Here is a 26,575-nt window from a genome sequence, read left to right as displayed (position 1 = left end):
GGAGGGAGAGAGAGAGAGAGAATGCCGCTACGACCGCGTGGCCGTGGACGAGGAGTGCGCGGGGTAGGTAGGATCGCAGATGCAGCTTATAAATAACCGATTTATTTATCACGCTCGGCAGAGATGCGCGATTATGGTCGCAGAGGCGAGCCGCGACGATATCGATCTTATTGGCGTGCTCGATCGAGGGTAAATTCGAGGCGCGAAACACCGAGTGAGGTTGAAAAGAGGTTTTTTGGTGTTACATCGGATATTTATAGGTAACGTGGATGGAGTCGATACAGGGAGAGATGGTAACGGTGCGGCCTCGCGCATCCCGCGAAAGGTCGGCGCTGATAAAGCGCCGATAAACAAGCCGTATGCTCGTGCATCTTTCACAACGCGTGTAAATGTTGTGTTAAAAATTTGACGCGCGGGATAATGGAACAGTTTTATTCATAGACGACAATGTTTGGCACCCGGGAACGTTGTGTGGATGGCCCCATCAATTTTTCACTACAATGCTTTATAATCCATCAAAACGCTTGATGTTTAATCGGTGCTTTTTGCACAGCTAAAAATAAACTCGCGAATTCTCGAGCGTTGCAATTTACGATACGATTTTATCGTGACTATAGCAATTACAATGCGGATATCATATGCTCGAGCGGTTCGAAGGTCACACGATGTCCTGCCGCTAAGAAAAGAAAAAAAGAAGTTTAGAGAGAAAAAAAGCACTAGCAGCAAGAGCGCGATAAAAACGATAATAATAGTAATAGTAATACGGCGCTAAATAAAATTGAATAGAAAATTAAAGTCTAATGGAGTTAATGCGAGGTCGAGATAGAGGCCGAACACGACGCGTGTTTAAAGTTGAACGGCCGATATCGCTGTAAGAGATGTTTTAAGGATGTATCGAACATGCAGGCCCTGCAAAATAAATAAATAAATAAAATTTTGAAATGTGTTTAATATTAACACTTCAAATAGACTATATACATATAAAAGTTGTGTGAACACGGTTAGATTTTATTTAATAACATTTTTATAGTTTATTTACTCTATTTATTATTAAAGGTAAAATTATTTTTTTACAACGTTAACAAAATTTCGATTTTTTTGTGTAAATACTTTAAGTATTCAGGATGATTTATACAAAGTTTTATTATGATTGTCTATTTAGTTAATTTGTAAATAATTAAATAAATAATTTTTGTTTATTTTACAGAACTAATTTCTGTATCGCAATGAAATTTTATATCTTCAATATATTAAGTACTTAAATAAAAAAGTTTAGATTTTTTTTCCATTATTTCTTATTTCATTATTTCATTATTAATTATATTTTTATTAGAGCACATGTCTACTTATTGAAATAATTTTTTATTCAAATAGAAAATTGCCGTCAAATTTTTTTTACTATTTTTAAATGCAATATAAAACAATTTATAATTTTTTCATAATTTTCTTAATGTTTTGAAAAATGTCCTATACATCTTTAATGCATACGGATACACACACTAGTCGTAGTTAAGGAAGTATGATCGAACAATCAAAAAACAGTTTAAAATGTTTAAAAATTATTGTATATAACATATTAAAATTTATAACGTATAAAATTATATCATTAATTATCTAACATATTATTTAAAACAATATTATAACATTACAATATTATTATTATAATATTACATTAATATTATAGTAAAATTTCAAACCATTGATCATATAGTTTCTAAAAAAGTAAAAGTTCAAGTTAGAGTTTTATACATCTTATGACAGATGCAACGAACGGTTGACATCTCTTTTTACTTTATAAAATGCTTTGATGTACATAAACATATTAATTGTTAGAATATATTTTTTTGTATGTTCTTGTAAAACTTCAACTCTATTCACTATATAATATATAAGTAAAAAACTGATGAAAAGATGATTTTTTTTATAAACTAAGGAAATGTAACGGAAAATATGCTGCTAAAAATAATTAAAAAAATTGAAAATTAAACTATTGTAAAGTTTCAAGTGTAAGTAAGCATTGAAACGTTGCAGGTTAGCTACCTAATTATATAATTAAGTTTGGCAAAACTAAAAATATAAGAATGTAAAATTTTATTAACAATTAACAGTATTTTTATAATTTAATTCTTTTTAGACCAATGTTTTTTTCATTACTTTCCTAGTCCAACCAGATCACTAGTGTGTTTTGAAAAAGTTTTTGGGATCTAAAAAAAATCTAAACAAATTTTGGTACACTCTTCCAACATTCCAGAATACAATTTCACAATTGTTTGACCCGAAACGTTTTTTTACTTTTTCGTACGTGACCGAATTTGAGGCAGAATACTTCAAAATTGAGAATTCGACTTTTCAAATCTCCGGTTGTACTACGGAAGGTTAATTTCACACAGTTTAAAATCAATAATGATTTCATAAAATGCATTCTAAAATTTCGAAAATTTCTATTCTCAATAATATAAGTCATTTTTTGTCAAGATTGCATCAATCGTATATCCTTAAATTTGGATGATTCACATGACGGGCGATCGTCACTGGACGCGTCAATGAAAGACGGCCGAAGGCGATACCTGTCGTACGCCAATTAGATCAATGGCGTCCAATGCCAAGAATACGCCGTGCACGTAATGTGACGTGACGGCGCCCAGTAAAATCCGTGCACGCGCGCCGTTTAAGGGCAGATAAATAAATTACGGGCACGCGGAGCGCACCGTCGTCGGCGATAACACCAGCGCGAAAGCGAGCAGGTCAAAGGAGAGTGAATGGGGCCTATTCTCGGGGGTGGGCACCACGAAACTATGTCTCGGGAACGAGGACGCGGGAGAACCGAGAGGGAGAATGAGATCGCGCCGAAGTGCGAGGCTTGAGATTGCAGGTCACGGTTCGCTCGTCTTTTTCGACGACCGCGTAAGATAGAGCGGGGCCGGTTGTCATACGAGATTGGTTGTCAAATAGCTTACAATCAGTATTTGATACTTTTTTTCTTTGCACTGTGGATTGTTGATATAATATTAATTTGTTGCCTAAAAATGGTTTGCGCCAAAAGCATTCTGTATATTATTTACGACTTTAAAAAAAATTAAGTGAGCAAATTTTTGTTATCATCTTTCTTGTTTTCTTAGTGGTTTCCATCAATCGCGATTTGTGATTCTAAAAAAACCGCATGTCTTAAGTAATTTTTGCTATAATTCATTACTTATTATTGTAACAAAGTATGTCAATATAGTCTACTAAAAAAAGACCATATAGGTAGATGGACCAAAATAAGTAGGGATTTTAGTCTCTTTGGAATAGTCTTGAATAGTCGTTATAGATTATGTTTACGAATGTGATATTTAATATAACATAGATACTTGCGTTTTTTTTTATTTGTCGATAAAGTATGATGCAAAAATTAAAAAATGGACAGAAAACTTTATCTGATATTATTTAGAAGCTATTAGAGCAGTGAAAACACATAATTTATCTGTCCTCCAAGTTGCTTTAAATACATTAACAATCGTCATTATTGCAAAAAGATTCCATATATTAGATTTAATTATCACATTTTCACAATATTATTTAAAATTAAACAACTTCTGTGTAGACTGAGAAAAACAAGTTATTAATTGGACTAAATTTTTCATTTTGATTAAATTTGTTCAATTCAGACATCTATTATTGAATCTAAATACGTACATGAAATACGCTTGAACTCCAGTTCAAATATTTATATATTTAACTTAAATACATTCGAGGCTATAAATATATTTTTTTAAATACTTAAGCGATGTAAATATATTATACCGTACATAGTGTTTAAAAATCTATTCCACTTTTTTTTGTAAAACTATTCATAAACTATGACAACCTACCCTGGTTTCCTGTGCACGCTCGCATAGATCGGCACGGGTCAATCGACAGAATCGCACGCGGCGAAGACTGAGAATGGAAGCTCGTGTATGCGGCTGTCAACGTAGGCGGAGAATGGGTTCGCGGGAGGGCAAGATCGCGAAGGGCGAAACAATCCGGCCGAGCAACCTACGTGCTTCCGCCGGTTCTCCGCTGACTGCTTCCACTTGCTCGCCACTGCATTTACGTCCGTAACGTTCATTACCGTCTGTCTTCGTCGTAATAAACAGAGACGGAATCACCGACGGCGGCATAGATGTGCAAAATCATCGTGAAAATGAACCTGTTAGACACGGAAGTTTCAACATCCATTGCGATAATTGTGGCACTGAATAGACACATCATTGCAAAAATTTTCTGACGTCAATAATCGAACCAAAGCAAAATAGAGACTGTTCATTTAACACTCTGACAAAAAAAATGGCTATTAATTTATTGTCATAAATATCTTGCTCAATCTAAACCGGTTCAATCATGTAACTTATTTTACTTAAACCAAAATTGTTTTGCGCACAATTAAACGTGTTAGACATACGTCCAAATTCTAAACTTGTATTTTTTAAAGTAAAGTTATGCTTTTTGTTATTGTAGAACGATAATGACGAAAGAGAGAAATAAACGTTCGCTACAAAGCCTTGAGCTGTGACAAGCTTTCTTTGAGAGGCCTTTCGTTGAATTCTGTTTCTTCGATGAATTTCCGTTGACAGATGTCCGTTTGAAATCCACGTTTAGATATCCGCTGATTGATATGCCGACCGACCTTGCAAATCTTCCTTAAGGCTTTAAAGCTTAGAGAAGAAAAAAAAATGAGGGAATACGAATATAAATCACGCCATAAAACGGAGGTAATTTTGTGAAGCCTTTTAGAGGCTTCGAGTGTGTCTGGATTCGTTGGGGCATGGATACGCGGGTAGAGAGAAAAAAATTAGGTCGCCGCTTTGCACCCCGCGTCGCGTCGGCACAATTATATTCAGATCTAACAAAAGTTCCTCGGGTCAAAGCATCTCGATTCTTCTGTCGTAATTTACGTAATGATCATGAAAATAATAATATGTCGGTATTATATAAATTGTGAAAGCTCGAATATTAAAGTCCCGTCGCGCTCAAAAAATAATCATTATTTATTTATAGACACTATTATTGTAATGTTGCCGCAGACGTTTCGGCACAATTAAGTATAATTTTTAAAACATATACATTGAAAGAAAGAGTTTAGTGCAATAACTACTAAATGTTGAATGAAATAATTTCAATTAAATATTTTTTTATTAATATGATCAAAAATAATTTTACCTTTCTACATATGTAGAAAAGTGAAATTATTTTAACCAAATATTTAATTGGCATTATTTCGCTCAACATTTGAGCTATTATTAAACTCTATATTCAGTGCAAATTGAACGAAGTTCTTTATAAAATATAAGACGCAACAGCGTGCACGTTATAGCGACGAGCAGTATTATGGCACGTTACACACCGCTGACACAAGCTAAATCAATGAACTCGACTGTAACGGTTAACGAAATGTCGCCGCACGACCGAGCATACACATACACTCATGGTCCACCGGACATTTGTAGCTATTGGAGATATCCGGCGACGTCCTTGGCCCGATAAACGGAAGCTCATTTATCCGGACAACCGCGAATCCATTCCTGGACGGATAACTAAGCGAAGGCATGCGATTTCCGACTATAGAGATCTAACGTCTCTTAATCTTTCTCCCGACCCATGGGACGAGGATCTCGTTACCACGTTACATTCTTCCTCGATCTCATAAAAGATATCGATTACCGTAAGTAGACCCCTTCGGTAATTATCGGCCTACAGTTCACCGCATAGTCTCACGAAATAAACCTGCCGTCTGATGAAAGGCCGAATTACGAGTACACAAGACATCATTACGCTCAATATTAAATATTTTGAGAGAATCGTAGTAGGAGAAGGCTGCCAGAATCACACATCAGCTCCTAAATTACCATCTCACTTAAAAATTTAACCACTATTCTTATACAATTTCTATGGAATTATTTGAGAACTAAAATGTATAATATGCTTTAATGTTTTACTACATTCGAGACGTCAGACACAGTAGAAGTTTTATTATTTACATTTATAGAAAAGTTATGATATTGTAGCTATTTTTCGACACATTTTGTAATTGAATGAAGAAAGGTAAAATAAATGGTCTAGATTTTGATAACTTGATCAGAATACTGTTAGAATTAAATTAGTAGAGTATTGTTTTCTTTTTGCTCTTGTTTGTGTTATAGATTAGATAAATAAAGTTTTATGAAATGTCCTAGATTCCTAAATTGCACCGCGATATTGCTCAAACCGCGATTTTAGTTACTGTGATATAAATGGTTGTCTTTTTTTTACAACGGACGAGAAATAGCCAATAAAGAATACGGAAAGTCGTATCCAGAATAGTGCCCTCAGTTCAGAGACCGTGAAGTAAGATTGAATAAGACAAAAAGAAAATACGAAATTTCTATAAAAAAATATTGTATATTTTTTCGACATTATTGTAATAAAGCTTGACAGTCAATGGAACGAGCTAGTAAATTTTCATTGACCAAAAGAGAACCACTGCTATTTTGGCACAATCTGTGGTAAGATTAGGAAACGGGTCACCTAAATCGCACCACTACAGGCTTATCAAAATTTCTTATTTAAGAAAATTATAATGATACAAACAATTATGAAAGAATTATATAAGAAAAGGATATTGTACTTTATTATGATTTAAAGAGCTTAAAAATATTCTTCCTAATTTCTTGAGTTATGAGCCTTCATGCGAAAAGTGATACAATTTTGGCAATATTCCCCCAATCAATAACCAGATATATTTTCGTTATATTCCACACGAGTACACAATATGTGTCGACAGAATGATACAATATATTATCGTTTGTTCGTGATGCAATAAAAACCTCGCCGAGAAAAATTGCCGTGCCAACAGATAGACAGATGCGAGACCAGTATAAACAGAAAGGAAGTGGTGGGATAGAAGGACAAGGGAGAGCAAAGAATATGAAAGAGCGAGAGAACAGAATCTAAGAGAAACAACGTGAAAAAATCGGAAGGTCTCGCATCTTTTTATACTTGTTGTTTCTACAGCACAACGGACAACGGCGAGAGCAGTGAAAACGCTTTTCGAGCGCTCCTTTGGGAGCTTGCTGGTGATGGTGGTAGCGGTTTGCGCGCAACAAGATCGCGTTTGCCGTGTCTCCCGAGAGACAATAGGAACAGGATAGATTGTCAAACGATAACTGGTCAAACGATAACTGGACCACAATGTGATTTCTCGTTCGTACCGCTGGCGTTTACCAAAGTATCCGAATATTTGATTGGAGCACTCGCAATGCTGTAAATAGAGGCAGATGTAGCTTACCTCAGGCGAATAAGTGCATCAGCAGCATTAAATTGCATTAGTTCAAATATATTTTATAAACTGTACAAAAAACGCCGCAGAAAAAAATGTATATAAAAATTAATTTACATAAAAAGATAGGTTCTTTTAGCTGAAGCATCGAAATGTTTCATTAGATCTGAAAATAATTTTGTTCAATCATCAAAATAATTATGTATAATGCTGAATTTGGTTGCTAGATTGTCAAAATTTCTTGCAATATTGCTCATCATTGAGTTTGAACGTTCTACATAATAATTTTGATGATCCGGCAAAATTTACTTTTAGATCTGCATCTAAGTACATTTTTAGATATTTTAAAGTTTTAAAGCGTTCCTTCCGTGCAGAAGGTTTAAATATAAAATTTAAAATATTTCATCTTATGAACGAAAATAGTCTTTTAGCCGTCTTCACTTTATGGAAATGTACAAGAAATTTATGTAAAATAAGGATTTAGATCTGTTTCTGATATATTTGTGAATTTATGAGAAGAAAGATGGAAGTTTTAATGTTCTTCCAGGGTATGCAAAAACTCCGCCGAGGTCAGCTCGGGAAATTCTTTTGTCAAAAATTTCTCAACCTTTTCCCTTCGCCTGGTATTCAGATACTTCGAGAACGAAGTATCTGAATACCAGAAATTGCACATCGCAGGTTCTGCTGAATTTGTTTAAATTTGAAGTTTAATAAATATCTACATCAGCGAAGAAGGAAGAAACTGCCTGTTCTTCTTACGGAAAATTGTGTCCGTTTCATGCTCCACGTGACTTTACGCCTACATGAAGTTCGTTCCAGCATAAACTAGTCACCTCAAAGGCGAGCGCAATGCAAAGTGTCTTCGAGTGCCTGGTGTAATAAAAAAAATTGCACGACGTAGAGAAAAAAAAATCTAGTTAAAGTATGTCGGACCGCTTCTTCTCTCTTAACGTTCAAAAGACCATCGAAAAGGAAAACTCGATACCGCGATTTTAACGATCTATGTTTGTAATGAGCGAGCCATCGTGAAGTAATTTGCATGAGCTAAAATTATCCGTCCGAAGTACATCATCGCGATTACTCGCGCGAGTCCCGCTCGCGAATGGGAAAGGAAACTTCTTTAAGGCCACGGTGTATCCGATGCTTCAAACAAGATAGCGCGATCCGCTTGTCCCGGATGCAGATAGCGCGTCGAATTTTGATATTATCGCGATGCGGCGAGTTTGAAGGTAAATCGGTGGCAACACACTTCCGTCTTCGTATACCTATATTAGGCAGTTTATCTAGTGTTGTTAAAATTATATCTCGCCCAGGTGCTTATCGGTTACATCATTTCAGAGCACTTGACACACGAACCGATAAGCGTAGCCCAACCCATCGTAGATACACTTTATATTTGTACTAATTAGTCATTTTTAGAATCGGCAGAAATTATCTTTAAAAAGATCAAGTGTCGTAGCGATAATAACTCTTTATTGTGCCATACTAATAACAATAATATAAAAGTTGCTAATTTTCTATGCCGAATGGAATGAGCTACGCGAAGTAGAAAAATGCGATTTCGATATCAGAGACGGACAAAGGGCAGAAGATGGCTGCCAAGCGACGAGAAAATGGACCAAAGCGGCTCGCGGGTAATAATGAGGCGCAAACATTAAGCGCAAGAACGCCTCGGGCATCGCCAAAGGCCCCCTCTTAGCACACTTAATAAATACGTTTATCGCTTCAGTGACTCCCGTCCATCGGCTGAGTGGATCCAGTGACGTCACTGGCGCTCCTCTAACGTCATGTCACGATAAAACAAAACGGCCGCAGAACCACAGCGAAGATATTGACCAGTGTCCACGCGCGGTCGCGGCTCGCTCTTCCGTCCTTCGCTCTGACAACGTATTCTCGGTGACACCTGTGCCTTCGCTCCACTGGCAAGCTTACCTCTCAAACAAAAATTCCTCGACGACAAAATGCGCCGCAGCGAGACTTAGGTCAGTCCAGCGATTATCGACGTTCAGGAATGCTGCGTTGAATACGCACAAAGCAGGTTACTTATCGCTACGCTGGTACGTGTCAACTTTAAGTAAGGTGCATTTGGCTTATCCAAAACAGACACCACGATAGACTCGATGAACGATAAGATAAAGATGAGATACTGTCAAACTATTGATAAGATATTATCACGTAATTCAATGTTCTTGTCTTTAATAAAGATAACATTTCCAGTTAAAAGATCAGTACCTATTAATAGGCAAAGTAGAGGACAGTGACCTTGTAATTTATGTTTCGATCATACGAAACACAAAGTTAATAAATTCTTACGACGAAATAATACGTACGTCTCGACTGCTTCTGTAAGTAGTTTTGGGTAAGCCGAGCTTCATTACACACACAGTTATAATTAGGATCTGAAAAGGACTAATTGCAGACAGCGATCCCAGATTGCTGTAGGTAGACCGAGCAATAACGCAGATAATCTCCTCCGTCGTAATTATTGCTTCAAAGATGACTATGTACGTACTACACTGCAAATGCATCTCTATGTATAACGGTCGCAATGTCGCGATCCGTCGGGCCACCGATTACAGTGGTGCGCTTTACGGAGATAGACGAGAATAATGCTTGCACAGCTTACAAGAACTTACCTTGAAGTGGGGGAAAAGGAAGAAAGGATGTTAAAAAAATTGCTGACGTGACATTACGCGTGTAAGTCGCAAAGCGAGATTGCACTTGCAAACACCGTAAATTGCTTAAAGACCCCGCGGAGAATCCTAATTTCTTTGTGTTTATGATTACACGTATTATTACAGTGGATTTACATCGATCTCTGCGCTCGTCAATGACAGAAGCTCCGACTGACGCTCTCAAACCCGTATCAGATTAGTCATTAGAGATCGAAGATTACAAACTAAAGATTAGAATTCAATCAATCATATCATTGTAGTTTTGATCCGTTTCATTTAATTGGTTAAATTCTAATCTCCAATTCGCAATCCTCAATCTTTAATGCGTAGTCTGATATGGACTTCCGTTATTCGCTTCCACTTTCGGCAAACGGCAATCGTTCGTATCGATCAAACGTAAATCTAATAAATTCTTCCGACAGAACAATACGCGTGTCTCGATCTCTTCCGCAAGATCATCGTTGATCATTGATCAAGGCGTGGCATTGGACGTGAATTACCGCAGAACGTTCTCACCATTGTCTTCGCGCTTCCCGCTTCTGCATATTCGAGGTTGTCGAGCGGAAAATTTACTTTGCAAAGTATGATTGCTATTAATTATACCGCGCGTGTTGCGATGATTTGCACCTCAGGATGGGCAAGGTGTTAATTACTAGCGGTTGCGACTCAAAGCTCACAATCCTCGAACCAGGAACAAATAATCGGCCTGAATTGCAAAATCGATCACGGGGCAGACGCATTGATTGTGAAAGACTCCCGATCGTAATTGCATTTTCTCTTTACCGGTTTTCAATTTGCATTCCGTTGGTTTACGGGATTATCTGTTCATCTTCCGGGGACCACTCACACCTATTGTTGACCCGGCGCATCTATCCGAGCACGCTGGGTACTATATCCAGTGACCCACATACGGTTTACGAGCCACCGTCCCGTAGAAAATCCCATATTCCGATAAAGTGACGAATGTGAGGCCCCGACTGCACACATGAACACACACACACGCACACACACACGCACACGGAGATAACCCTCGACTATTCTGTTTTTTTTCGCGACGTTATATCACTTTGTTTTTAAAACACAGACGGTAAATTCGACGGAGAAAAGAGGGAGGTCCAAAGCTCTGGTATGTCACGTCCGACTGATTGGAGGATGATCGCCGTTGGCAAAAAAAAGGAAATGCAGCGTTCTACGAATCGCATTTTTCGACGATCGAGACGAAAAAAATAATGGCAGTAACCGCAGAATTGAATGTGACCTTTGGGAATACGATCCAATACGATTGAAGGCATTAACAGTGCTTTATGTTTCGAATTATTATTACATAGTATGGAACTCTACACGAAACGTATAGAATAATAAATTTGAAATTTAGTCATTTAATATCTTCACAGCACGAAATTTCAGTTTCCTAATTCTATTTAGAATATAATTCTCTATCAAGAAACGCAGCAAGAAAATGAAGCAGAAATTTTAACTCACGCTTTGTCCTACTTTGACTTATTACATATAAGTAAAACTGGGTTATAATGTCTAAAATTTGGGGTGACATGTATTTCAAAATTTGCATCTTACTTGGCCTAGGAAACTTGCTGTATCTTTAAAAGTACACAAGTACGCGCGCACACGTACATATACATATGTGTACAATATATTTTTTTGTAATTAAAATTGAAAATCATTCTCATGTTATTATTCTCTGTCTTAATCAAGACTTAATTGATAAAAAAAAACCATGACACATATGAATTTATGTTTCTGTTAGTGGAAATAAACGTATTATTATACAATTGCAATTTCTCAAGAGAAGAGCTTGAATATATTTATGCATCAAACATAATGTCGTTGAAACAGTATTATATAAAATGATTATATCATTATCTGCACGATCAAATGCACGTAGCGAACTAAGTCTGGACGAAGCAAAAGAGTTCACATTAATTTTTATTTTATTTAAAGATTTAAATATGTATTTAAAGATTATTATATATATATATATATATATATATATATATAATAATCTTATATATATATATATATATATATATATATATATATATATATACACACATATATATAATAAAATGATATTTAAATGTAAGTAGACTAAATATTAAAATAAAATAATATGATCCAAAAGAAGAAGGATACAAAAATGTATATGTGACGAATGTAATCTGAAATGAAACTAAAGATGCGAAATTATGGATTAAAGCGATATTTAGAAATTCACGAATGAAAAAATTGAAAATAAAGGATGGCATTCGGTAATTCGGTTAAAAGAAAATTGCAAAATCGGGCGAGGCAAATAGAATTTTACGAAATACTGTTTTGACCGTCGATCAATTTTTCACATGCGTACAAGTCTCGGGATTAACTTGGATTTGAGCGTTACGCAAGAATGACGATGCAGATCAAGGATGAACGCATTCAACCAGTTCAACAACATTCATGGAATTTATGAGCAGCAATAGAATCCATAATCCTTATAATGAAAGGTCGTGTAGCGCTCAAAATATTCTGGTTCAAAATAGACAATTAAAAAAATCTAGAGAATAAAGATTTTTATTTATATCATACCCACCGTTCAAAATATTCTGATCCAAAAAATATATATAGACAATTAAAAGATTTTTAATAAAGATCCGTATTTAGAACACATTTATAAAGATATTGACTCACTTGTTAGTTTCTAAATTTATCGTTTATTAGAGTTTAAACGTAAAACAAGGATAGAATTAAAAAAAAAGAGCGCTAATATCTTTATAAATACGTTCTGAATACAAGCTTTAATCTATCTAATATTATCCAAAATTATGACATTTTGTTTCGACGACAACCGTGCGCTTTAATTTTTAATTACTCAAGCGAGAACCCAGTTCTCGTTTTAGTTCCCAGCTAGCATACGTCAATGTTTCAGCGGATGGACAAACAAGTTCATCGCGGTAATTATATTTTACAACGGCACATTCGCTCGAAAAGCTTTTTTTAGAATGTATAAGCGCTTAAACAGTATTTATTATTTGAAATAATATTTCGATGAATATTTCGATGAATATTTCGATGAATACATGTTTACACCACACTGAGGATAACATTTACAAGTATGTTATACGATAACGACATGGGAAAAAAAATGTCAACATCCTTACACAGTTATTGAAGGACTTTAGTATTCTACGTTAAGCAAAATCGTCGCACACATGCGCAAAGATATAATGTATTTTGAATGTTATGAGCAAAGTTAATCCAGGTTTAAATACTTTATTGTCGTTATCCCCATAATGACCATAACTCCCGAATTCTTGCTGACGACAAGCCGAACTAATTTGGGATGGTTAACTCTATAAATAAATTAACAGATACAAAGGAGATATTTTAATTATTTTCAACTAAAATTTATATGGTCTACAATGAATAGATATTTATAATGATATACAAATGTGCGTGTAAATACATGGCCCTGTTAATCTATATTTGTAAAATAGCACTGCTTGTTAGATTATTTCCCGCTGTTTTTGTATTATTCTTGTTTTATTCTGATTTATTATGATCTTTTACATTTCTATATATTTAAAATAAAATGAGTGCATGTTTACGTTTTGAAAAAAGAAAAAAAAGAAGAAGAGTTAAATATGCATAAGCTTGAAATATCTACTTTAGGCTTGATACTTAAATAAATAACTTACTGATTTTTTATAAAGTTACACGGATATAAATGAAGATGCGCCAAATCTCAAAATTATTTCTAAATTGCGAACTTCCATAATATGAATTAAAAATGTAGTTCACAATTTTCAAAAATATAGATCTTCAATTTATATATTTATTCAGTGCAATTTTTTTTTATCGAATATAACATTACTTATTCTGTATAACATAATATTAAAGCCGAGGGGGAATTCACAACCCAAAATTTTGTACACCAATGCCGATTTTTGGCATTGCTGTAAAACACTGCCGACATTTTTGTACACTGCCGACAATGCTTATTGTTAGTCAATGCCTACAATGCCGTCAATCCTATATTAAAATTAAGGCAATGCCATGCAATTATGAGCACTACCGCGTGCCCATTATCATACGCCAATGCCTGCACAAGAATTCTAAAGCTTTCCCGAAGTATTCAAAAATTTTTGTGCTCAACCCCATGATCGACTCTGAAGTGAGCTCACCACTCCCCAACCACTGACGACAATGCCGTCAATATTATAGGTCACTGCTTACTTTTTTCGGCAGTCCACTGCCGAAATTTTGTACACCAATGCCGGCTGTGAATTTCCCCTCGATTAAAGCAGATCTTTTTTATATTTAACATTAAATAACTTTGAAAAAAATCGTACAATGCTCATCGAATACGCAAATTAAAAGTAAAAATTCACGTGTTTGAATGCTATAAATTACATTACACTCGAGTATACGATAAAAATCGTATATAAATGCAATTTATATCGTTTAAAAAATGTAAATTTTTACTTTTGATTTGCTTATTTGATGAGCATTAAACGATTTTTTTCCAAGTTATTTAATGTTACACTAGATCATTTCTGTTTTAATGTTATACTCGATAAAAAAAACTCGCACAACGCTGAAAACACACACGCATGCACACACAATATAAAAGGAATTGAATTGATTACGTAAATAACATTACGTCTTTATGCAGAATCATGCTGCCAACATCTTGGCGAAAGGAGAAGCTAGAATATACTAACAAATTAAATTAATTAGAATGTGTAGCAAACTCACTACTAATAAGCGAAATCCGTGTTTATACTTATACAATTCGATATATACGTATAATCATTATATAAAATTTGTCTTTAATTAAATTTAATTAAATTTAACTAAATTAAAATCTGAACAAATGACCTCTTTATATTTTTTATACATACGTACGTAGGAGTAGGCACGTGCTAAATACATGTTTAAGAAAATCCATGTGTGAAACGATACACTATATGTAAAATGCAGTATAGTCGGAGTTGATTACTTTGAATGGCACGTCATAGAACACATGTGCACACACAGGAAGCAAGAAAAGATCAAGAAAGTAAATGTCACGTTCAGTAAAATATTGAAGCTTCTTTAAAATGAAGCCTGCATCTCGTGTTCCAATCAGGGGTTTGCTGCTCGAAATACCGAAGAAGAGGTAGATTATAGGCGACATCTTGAATACATACATAGAGAAAGATTATTGCCGAGTCTTGATTCTTTCTGATTTTACTACATGATATTTTTATTAAACATTAAGAGAGCATTCCTTTTCTCAGCTAATTTCTTTTAATTTAATATCCTTCTTAGTTCATGTTTTCACTAAATTAGGATAACTTCATTATATGAAAGTATAACACGCGTGAACGACATTTTTACGAGTATATAAATAAAGAAAACACGAGGAGCTTATATTTTTTGCTTGCATTTTTAAAAGTGCCTGCATGATGTAGCCGCGTTGCGAAGATCGAGTTGCAACGATACCGCGTTTCACACAACAAGCTCCCTCTCTCTGTCCCGGGTAAGCTACACGATACTAACGAAGTGCCTCACAATGAAAGTGAGAGACAGAGAAGCTGAAAGACGCAAAAGACTTCAGCAAGCGTTCCGCTTCGCGTATCGGGAACGCGAAGTCTCTTCTGTAAACGCAACGTTAAAGAAACGGAAAAGGTGCATCCGCTTCGTACTCAAGTCGCGGAAACCAATCCTATCTTCCACGCAAAAACCGGCTAAGTGTCCTGACGAAGAGAAGAAAAATCACGAGCGTACGTATCGTTTTCTTCGTTCGGCTGCTCGAAGTGCGAGGCGAGCAATTCGCTATACGGTAGATACGCATCGCCGATTGAATCTGCCGTATATTTGATAGCATTTATGTCTGATTGCAGCGCGCGTCTCGGATAGCAACTTTCTTGGGAAATCGACAACGGATCGGTGTGTAATTCGACGTCGCCTTGGCGAGCGTCGAGCGTCTGGCTCTCGACGTAGCAATTATTGGTGTCCGCGGCCTCGACGGAGGAACTACGAGCTTAATTGAAGAATTAGTTTAGGGAGCACGACTCACGCTCGCGTTCCCGGGAACGGCAGGCGCTCGAGAAACACGCGCAGAATCGCATCTCGCGTGATAATCGGGACGTTCGAGGAATATCGAGACGCCGAGCGATAATGAATTTCTTATTTCACGAGATATGAGCAGGTGTTACACGCCGAATATAATGTGAAATATGCCAAAAGATATAACGGAATTCCAAGAAATAAAAGCGAGGGGAAATTTTATGTCGCATAAAAATTGTGCTTGAGAAATCGATTCTTGTGTGTGTGTGTGTGTGTGTGTGTGTTATAAGGTATACACCATCTACATTAGATTATGCTATATCACATAAATAAGAATTATATATACATATATGTATAAAGACTAATAAAACTTTGTAAAACTTTAGCTGCCGTAACTAGCACCTATGCGGAAATTGTTGAACGGAAAACATGCTTCTTCCGTTTATCGACGTTGATACCATATGATACGTAAGTTCGATAGTTTTTCATGCACGACTGTAAGTGGGTTAAGACGCAATATGATCATACCGTTTGCCGTAAAACTTAGAATTATGAATTCTATTCTTCATTTAAGAAATCATAGCTTTCTCATATTGACGTTACCTAAATACATTTCGTATAAAACATGTATTTATCTACGTATATCTCTCTGTTATAAAGTTATTATACACTGAGAAAAAAATATCTTTAAAGAATACTTTACTTAATACAAAAAAAGTTATTTACTCGATGGATCCTGATAGCTTATTTATTTGCAGCCAAGTTAAACATTTCTTAATTGAAATAATACGAAGAAATAATTTCTAATCAAGTAATTTTTTTCTTGCAGTTCTAGAAAATATTGACTACTAGACTATTTTTAATTCCAGGTAATCAGATTTTTTAACCTAAGAAAACAATTTAATCAAATTTAATATTATTAGCTTATTTATAAAACCATTATTTAAATATAAAAATATAAAATTATATTACATACATGTTTATTTAAAAATATTAAATACTATTAATATATTTTTAAATAGAACAAACAAATACGTCAAAGATGTGGTTTTAAGAAAATATATTCTTTTCTTATTTAAAAAAGTTTTTTCTCGATGTAGATTTTATCTATTATTTATGTTACATATACAATAAATGTCGCAGATATCAAATTTAAAGGAACGTAACAAAATAGATATATTAATAATATTCAAAGTTCATTTATCTTGCGAAGTAATCATACTTACCTGCGCCTGTAAATAGCAAAGGGTGAAGGAAACAGAAAGGGCGGGTATAAAGCGGGAAAGAATGCACTTTACAACCAACTGTGTAAACACATAAGACTTGGTAATTATTCATTAATTTATTTGCATTCATCATATTACTCGTAAGCAGATATCAGGGATACGTAAACAATTAGTTCAAATCAGCTTAAATACGAATAATCTAAGACACACCGCCGCTATTACTTCTTTTTTTTTTATTAATATCATATTCACAGATAAGACCGCGATCGCAATCGCGAATACTTCATTCCCCTTTCTTTCATCTATCTCTATAATATATCGATTTATACACATACAATCGACCCGTATTAATCTTAGCTCGAAAGAGCCACAGATTTTTCTCCATAGAGATCTATTTTTTTTTTAAGGACTATTGTTACAAATAATAATTGTTGTAAACAACTACCTTGATGAATGTCTGTATAGTGCAAATATACAGTTATGAAACTGATTGTCCGAACACAGGATATGAAAATTTATTTTATACAACAAACAAAATATTACTATATAAATTTTTTTTTTTTTTTTTTAGAGAACTTGTTTGGAAATATAAATCTTGCCAGTGATACATTTCCATCAAAAGTACCCTATTAATTTGTAACATAAAATACCTTGTGTGTCCGGATAATTATGATAGTTTTGTGATATAAAATTATCTTGTTTATTAACCCGACACAATTTTTCTATCTTTCACGCACATTTTCAGATTTAAGTAAAAATAGATAAAGATAGAGAAAATAGAACCTAGGCGCTCTTTACAGTTTAAATACATGCCTTTTAATCTGACTTTGTTAATAACAGGCCAGTGAATTTTTTCAGTTTGAACACAAGTTTGCTTTTGATGGAACTCTGTCACTGGCAAAGGTTTTCATTACTAATCGAATTATCTATAAAGAATATGATGAATTTGTAGCTTAAAACAAACTCCCGATATCCTGTCTTCGCGATCAATTAGTTTTATCACTATCCATGTAACATCCCGTTCAACTAAATTCGACTACTAAGAAGCGAATGAATGGAATCAGAACGAGCGCGCATGAAGATTCATGGATAGCTCGAGATATTTTAATGTTTCTCGCAGGAAAAGACAGAGGCTCAATTGAAAATTCTGAAACATGTGTCTATAACATTTAACATTATTCAAAAGTCTCTTTTTCTATCGATACAAATACCCGTTTGCATTAATTATTACCAGCCTTGATTATCTAGTTTTTCAGTATGCCAAGCCTTATTACACACATAGTTATAATTATAATTAAAAAACAGGTTATGTTAATTGGAGATACAGTTAATCAAAGCTGATCCCAGTTTGCTGTAGGTAAAACAAATAATAACGCAGATAATCGTCCGTAGTACGTAATTATTGCTTCAACGATGACTACTTCACTATAAATGCACTCTATGTAACAGTCGCGACGATCCATCGGGACTCCAATTACAGCGATGCACTTTACGTAGACACACACGTAGAATAATGTTTGCACAGCTTACAAAAATTTATTTTGAAGTGGGGAAGGGAGAGGAGAAAGGGACATTGAAAAAATGCTGACGTGAAAAAGGACTACTTAAACTTACGCGTGGAAGTCGCAAAGCGAGACGATTACACCTGGAAACACGTAAATTGCTCGAAGAACCTGCGGAGAATCCTACATTCTAATTTTTTCGTACATTTCACGAATACTTGCACGTATTATTACAGTGCATTCGTAGCGATTTCTGCGCTAGTCAACGGGAAATCCGACGGAAAAAATTTCGACTGAAGCTCTGATCTATTTGCTAGCACTTTCAGTAAACGACAAACGAGATTCGTAAATAATAAAAGTATCGCTTTTGCACATTACGATTTTTGCACTGTATATCCATGACATGTTAGAAAACTTGACAAAAATTCATCAGCAATTTATCCCGCAATAAATTATCCTAACAGTATTTGCGGTTAATTAACGCTACGAATGCTTCGGAGCATTTGACCAATCCAAACAACGAATTTTACTAATTGATTGATCACAGATTACTTCAAAGTATTTGTAGCGTCAACTTGACGCTATTATATCCTTTGTCTTTCCTTCATATTATTTTGAATCAACTTGTAAACGTCAAAGATATAATTTTAGCATTTATCGTATTTAAAGTGTAATACAATTAAAAATTTATAAAGGGCGCCTAATTTTACGATGTTATCCGGGACGAGGGGAGAAGTGGGGGGGTGCTTATATATTTTTTGAAACCTTGAAAGATCGCGTGAGATATCATTGGTACTTCGCGTAACGGTTACGAATGGTCATCCTGGCTACAAATTGGTTGATCAATTAAATCGGAGGTACGCGTAGAATTAGATATCATGCCTTCGTTATCTCGCGTAACAGAACTTGGATTTCCCACGCGAAACAACGATATCGAAAGCATGTGTTGCACGTCAATAACTAGCTGTCGCTGCAATTTGCAAGCGTTAAACTTCGCCGCCGCGCCGCTCGATAGAAGACGATAAATAAATAAATCAGCGATAACGAGAGCTAATCGATCTCGAGACCGCACTGCGCAAGTCCGTCGAGGATGCACTCGATAAAATGTTGCAGCGACGGATGATACCATTGCAAGTCGTCGATCTATTAAATATACTTGCATTGAAATTGTTGCAAATAAATTTTTAAGACGGCCTTTGAAAATTTGATTTTTTTCCTACTACTTTATTTTGAGGAAAGATATGTTATTACGAAAAAAGAAAAAGAAAAAGAAACTGGTGCTATGCCGATTCGTCGAGAGAGTAACGGAGTTCGATAAGCGCGTGTGTATTTACAGGTTAATGAAAATCGCGCTTTCGAACGGGAGGAGCCGTTCGCAACAATTGGCAGGTCACGCACACCCGTTTCGCCGAGTCGAATGCCGTCGGCATTCGAATTGCCTTCCTGTCATTACGCGCTGCCTGACAAGGTAACGTCCGACAGTCGCGCAAACGTGAACGAGAAGCCAGATATCGGACGACATACGCGCGACACACTCTCCGTTTATGAATCGAAAGTTTCGTTGCAAAAATGTGAAATAAACAAGGCCACAATTTGTAAGATTCACACTTTAGAGAGATAAGCTGTCGTATTCGCAATGTACATTAAATTAATATACACTAAAATAACTAAATTTTTAAAAATACTTCTCTCTGCATATGTCTAATCTGTATGTGCATAAATTTTAACGATCTTTTTACGACAATAAATTACGAAGTATGTGTCAAGTAGAAATAAGATAAAAATTAAATTAAAACTATTAAAATAAAGATATCCTTCGCTTCTGACCTGAGTATAAGTTCGTTATTTAAATCATACGATGAAAGCAGGGTCTCATAAATTATAGATTTACCTCATTTTCGCACTGTGTGCGTGAATCTTCACATTTTATTCTTATCTTATATTTCAATAGGACTTGCTTTATCGTTTTAACGTCATACTACCTTTATTACCGGATGAGAATAGCAGGATGGCACTGTTTATCATATGATGAAAATCCTTCCTGCTTAAGTGAAACTACTACAAAAAATAGACATTTTTTTCACAGATTATGTTTATACATAATACACAATACATGGATTGTCTACGACAGAATAAGGCGGGAGGGGCCATTTCGTATATAAATATATTCTATAAATATATTTTACATAAATATAATACTTGCTTCCCTTGGGAATAGTGGAGACCAGTGCTGCGACGAGAATAACGAAAATGTCATACATGGCGACGCAACATCCGCGCGTGTGTGCTGTGCCTTGCGCTCGCTTCGGTCACGAACATTTAATCATCCTATCCATGCATTATGTGGGAGTTAAAAGCAAAAGTGATGTAAGTCAAGAGTCTCGTAAATCGCGTCGAAGAATAAATCTTGATCGATTTAAACAGCCGCTTACGCGTGCATCCCACTTCCACTAACGCGACGAAGATAATTACTCCAAAATCTTTCTTTTTTTTTTTGTTTCTTCAAAGCCTCACGATAAACTCCGTGACTTTGTATCCGTATACACCACGATCTTGTGATATGCGCGTTATTATTGAATTTGTCCAAACGCTATTTTCGAAAAGTTTAATGGAAATATACGAAAAGGTATACGCTCGACGGAATATATTTAAAATACGGGAATATATTGGCAAGATAAACGACGAAATGCTTATCGATCAAACTTATTCCAGCTGCGTCTTATCAGCTATCATGGTCGGAGCCGCGCGGAGCTTAGCCTCGTTCGTCAACGACCTTAACAGCGAGTAACGAGTTGTGCTCCGCGAATTAATGCCGCGTAGCTAACAAAAGAATACGCGCATCTCTCCCGCGGCGGCGCCTGTGATAGCATCCTATGTAACGAATTACATAATGAAAAACGAATGGCATTCCGCCACGTGATCACGACATATTCGTGATTACGACGATACTTTGTCGGAAGCGATGATGCTCACCGAGTCGCGAATTATATTCGTAAGGAGAGCCGAGGAAGGAGAGCTCGTTCTTGCGAAGTGGAAAATTTTTGTCGTTAAACGCCGAGAACGAATTCACGTTTAAACTGTGATAATGCACAATTTTGCGATAAGGTGCCACTGTGATAGTCATATTTGTAAGTCGTATGAAACGTACGCACGGTTTGACACCTTGTTACTGATAAGGCGAATGAATTTTTCCACGGCGATACGAGAGCTGGTCCTCTCGATCATCCGAGAGAATCCAAGTGTGCAGTCTCGTGAAAAGTACCACAGTAAAAAAAATTGACGCGTTTAAATGAAATATCGTTGACCATGAATTATGGATTCGATAATTTATGGATTTTAACTCACCTGCCTGTTTGGTAATATAATTAACGTGGAAAATGCAACTCACATTGTTTAAGTAGACGAGCTGTAGCCTCGCGTGACAAACGAGAGTCTCTTGAGGTTTACTGTCGGTTGTATCGATAATTATATCGATAGCAAAAAATAAGTGGTATTAATCAGATAAACTCTAATAATTATAGTCATCGAGCTGCATATGAGGGATAAACGGACGCTTTAGACGAAGTATCTGAAAATTTAGCTAAATATAGATTTGAAAACAATTTTGGGCCATCAAAATAATTACGAGGAACGCTCAACTCTGATGACGAAAATGTTGAACTTCTAGCAACCAATTTGCCCGTCCTACATAATTATTTTGAGGATCCAACAAAATTATTTTCAGATCTATCTAGTTAAATTTTTTAGAAAAACTGCTTCAGTAAAACTGCTCTTTCCGTGTAAAAATACATTCGTGGCCGTGATAACTAATGCCCATTTATACTAATGTAGATTAATTTTTATCTCCGTTTAACTTTATCTTTATCTTTATCTTTTTCCAATTCTTAGAACTAGAGAAAGATAAAGAGTAAGTTAAACTGAGATCAAAGTAATCTGCATTGGTAGAAATAGCTGCAAGTTATCAAGGCGATGAAACGTATTCGTAAAACTCTTACGGTTCCCACATTCGAAAAGAAAAATTACTTCAACGGTTGTTATTCCGGTATTATTCGTATGAAAGACTAGAAATCGGAAGTTGATCGGAGTCGCACGGAGGCAAAAACGCACGTCGACGAATGGCGTCGCCGCGCGAAACGAGTAGCGTTATCAGATATCCATGGCTATATCTTTATGTTGCTCAAACATTACTGGTAACACACAACGTAGTAATATTGTGATTGTTCGGCGCTCCCCACGAGAGAGTGCGTCAATTTTAGCCGCGCCGCTCCGACAGGCTATAGTAGTGGTGCCAAGGTCGTGCCGTTGGCTTTTCTCTCGACCCGCCATCGCCATGCTATTTCGAGGATTTTCTTAAATTCGTCGCACGGTACCAGCTACGAGTATGTATTAGCGTCCGCAATTTCAGTCGAAATATCTTTGAGAGGATCCATGCGAAAATTAATGTTATTTCCCAATTTATTTTTCTTTTTTTTTACGTAGCTCTCAAATTTATCTGGGGACAGCAGAGGCAATATTTTCGCTAATGAAGAATGAAACGTAATTATTATTAATTAGATGAATTTAATGTTATTTGCGATTTAACATTAATATTGCTGGATATCGCACACATTAATGAAGCTAAATATTATGTTAATTAATTTAGAACAGCGTGATAAATCACCGTGGAAAATATACAGAATGTTAAATACCACGTATATTCTCTGTACTAAAAGTGTGGATTGCGACCCACATTAGTGGTCGCAAAAAGAATGTTTCAACACCGATCACCAAATTTTAAAATAACTACAATTGTCGAACTTCTTGCGCATGAAAATGATTTGCATTGCTGTCGATGTTAAAACTGTCATATCAACAGAAATAGAAAATATTCTTCACATCTTTACACTTCACTCTTTACACTTCACTGTATATTACAAAGATAGATTTACAAAATTGTATTTGACAGAAAATTAAAATTGAAAAGTAATTGGTACAAATAAAGTAGCGTAAATAGATAAATAATTTACCATTCTTTCTTGTTTTTTTTTCTATCTATTAAAGTTAGAGTCGTGTATGTCTGTTGTTTAAAAAAAGTCGGGGTCGCGGTCCACACAAGTTTAGAAAACTTCGCTCTGTACAGTTTTCTGTGCTAATTTCTCGTTGGTTAAATAAATCCTTCTAATCTCATTTTTAGCGTTACAATTAAAAATTTAATTACGAACACAATTAGTGTCGGATATCAGGAAACAAAGTCTGTTCTCTTCCAAATTTTTATTTGGGAAAAAAAATTTTAGCTCGTCGGAAAATATATCATTGAAATTACAGTCGGGAGTTTTATGACACTTTGTGTTATGCCGGAGAGAGTTAAATATAATTTATCAAGAACGGCAAAAATACTCCTCCGTTGCACAACGCAACTTGCGATAAAGTTTCGTTGACGCAGAAACGCTCCGTATACATCCCGTCCGTGTGTGTCGACGATGTACACCAATACACGGGCACTAAATCTCGTATCCGTCATCATGCCAGCAGCCCTGTTACATCGTGTCACACGTCGGTGTCAGTAACATCAAAGTCTAGGGTTACCGGAGCCTTTTAATCAGTCAGCAGACCAATTTGTTTTAATATATCTTCTGTCATTTTCCACTTAACTAACAATTTAAGTACCCGACACTAAATGTTTCGGCAATTAAATTTTGAATTGTAGAGTAAAGTCGTCTGTTATAGGATAGATTTTTAATATGAGGTAGCGAGGTTTCTGCTATGACATAAATAAATGCATGTGATTGGTACCATCATAAACTTATTATTCTTGGAGTGAAATCTATTTAGCAGAAAATTTATTATTAGATCATGCGTACAGTCGTTGAAAAAAAATTTTTTTAATTGGATGTTGTCAAGATTTATTAAAATGAGTCTTTAAACATTGATTTATTATAAAATAAACAAATATTTGATAATAAATTCTCTATACAGTGATAGAGTAAAGTCGTATTAATAGAAAAATATGGGATATGATGATTTACTTAATTATAAATATTAGATTTGGTGATTGTGAAACCGAAAGGCGTGGAACTCATAATATGAGACACTCAAAAATCCTCACTTATTGTTGCATATTCTGATTTTGAGAGCTTTCCAAGATGCTATAATAAAGTTTTTCATTGAGAACTTTCGAATTATGAGGCTTGGCAGTTATGGCTTTCAGCATTAGCACTTAGACTTTAAAGTATCTCGAAGAGAATGGATTTTGAAGAAAAATGTTACGTACAAAAGTGTTTGAGTATCAAAAAGCCATTTGATTGGTCAACTAGATTTTGAGCCTTGGTCAACTAGATCTGAAGCCTAATTTGAACTTAGTGAGGTCCATGTCGATAAGACCCATCTCGTATAAAAAAATTTTTGTGTCTGATATTGGGAACCCTTTTTTCTTGAATTAGCAAAATCGGCAATTTTGATAAAAAATTTCATGTACAACAAAGTATAATTATTATCGGTTGCCAATTTTTGGCGATAAAACTTAAATATATTTTCTATAATTGGGATATAAATAGGAATTAATGGTATAAATTAAATAAATGATAAGCCTTTAAAAAAAAGTATCTCGTAATAGGCGACTCTACCCTAATTAAAAATGAGATTGGAAGGATTTATTTAACCAAGAAAAATTAGCATAAAAAATATATGTTATGTATAACATTTTGTATATTTAAATGATTTAATTGCTTAAATTGAGAAACGTGGTTTCGATCATTATATTAGCGAAATAACAAAACAATTGTGTCTCTGAATAACTTCTATAAAATTCACAGCAATTTTTGCACAGCACGCATAATTTTACTCTAATTTTTAATGCCTATTACCAATCAATCGTCTCGCGAACATTTGCGCCTGTGCAACAACTTGGCACTCTGAGATTTTGTACCATGTCACAGTTGCGGTTCGTACGATCGATAGAATCTCCTTTCGAGCGAGGCGAACTTACATGCTTACATCAGGAAACCTGATTTCCGGTAATGTGCTCGACCCACTTGTTTCAGTTCCTCGTTCGGTAACTCTATCCGCATTGATCATGTCGTGGATCGATTCCCGCGCCCGTCTTTGTCCGATAAAAAATAATCGCTATCATCCTACGCAACGGAGGAAGCAGCGTGTAATATCGCGTGAACGCTGATCCGGGGACTCGGTCATTTCCGAGACAATGGCGCGAACACGAATACGTTTTTCCGGCTTCACCCACTCTTGTTTCCCAGCTTATTACAATGTTATACGAGCAGCAGTCGCTTCCCTGTTTATGTACAACAAAATTTAGGCGAAAGAAAAGCAACTTCTTTTACCGACAAAAATCAACAAATCTTTCATTAAATACTTACGAAAAAAGTAAATTTATAACGGTGAATTAATTAAAATACGTATAAATATCACAAATTCTTTAATGATCTTGATAAATTGAAAGCTTCAGATTGCAACAACGAAATGGAAATAAATGTGCTGATATGTTTTGAATTAATTTCGACAGCAGGATATTGTACTCGTCGCTTAACTCCCGAGATGCAAATGCATTTTAATGCACGTAGAACGCGGCACGTAGTACATACACGTCCTCGCTGTATCGTCATGCGGAAGAACCGCGTTATTATGACGCTCCCCTACGTGATCGTGAAACGCGAAACGGATTCGGGTCGACGATCGTACGCTGATCGAAGCGGCGAACGATGCGGTGGATCGGACAGGATTGCGGATGGGAGCGCACGTGTGTCTCGTTGCGATGCACACGTGGCGCGCGCGATACGCGCCGAAGCCAGGGATTTGTGAATGCGGTGAAAAAAAATAAAAGAAGGGAGAGAGAGATCAAGCACGATGTGCGCCATG

General features: G+C 35.6%; 1 protein-coding gene and 1 long non-coding RNA gene across 3 annotated transcripts; both read left to right on the top strand.

The window, feature by feature from the left end:
- The first annotated feature begins 8,896 nt into the window (after positions 1-8,896).
- LOC113003542 lies at positions 8,897-11,334 on the top strand. Of its 2 annotated transcripts, XR_003268542.2 has the most exons (3): positions 8,897-9,333; positions 9,494-9,973; positions 11,036-11,334. It is a non-coding gene; the product is annotated as an uncharacterized LOC113003542 (long non-coding RNA). The 2 variants fall into 2 exon arrangements; XR_005575696.1 differs by having other exon boundaries at positions 9,494-11,334.
- A 3,066-nt stretch (positions 11,335-14,400) lies between these two features.
- On the top strand, positions 14,401-16,978 carry LOC113003538. The gene is made up of 2 exons (XM_026133314.2): positions 14,401-15,710; positions 15,831-16,978. Exons 1-2 carry the CDS (start codon positions 15,500-15,502, stop codon positions 15,977-15,979), a joined length of 360 nt encoding a protein of 119 aa, XP_025989099.1. The 5' UTR covers positions 14,401-15,499; the 3' UTR covers positions 15,980-16,978.
- The last annotated feature ends 9,597 nt before the right edge of the window (positions 16,979-26,575 follow it).

Source organism: Solenopsis invicta, chromosome 10, assembly GCF_016802725.1.
Source record: "Solenopsis invicta isolate M01_SB chromosome 10, UNIL_Sinv_3.0, whole genome shotgun sequence".
Classification (NCBI taxonomy): domain Eukaryota; kingdom Metazoa; phylum Arthropoda; class Insecta; order Hymenoptera; family Formicidae; genus Solenopsis; species Solenopsis invicta.
Note: the sequence above shows the minus strand (reverse complement) of the source record. Positions and strands in the feature narration are given on the sequence as shown.

Coding starts and splice junctions, on each gene's coding strand:
- LOC113003538 (XM_026133314.2), top strand. CDS start 15,500: ATGAAAGTGAGAGACAGAGAAGCTGAAAGACGCAAAAGACTTCAGCAA. Junction 15,711..15,830: donor AGAGAAGAAAAATCACGAGC/GTACGTATCGTT, acceptor GTCTGATTGCAG/CGCGCGTCTCGGATAGCAAC.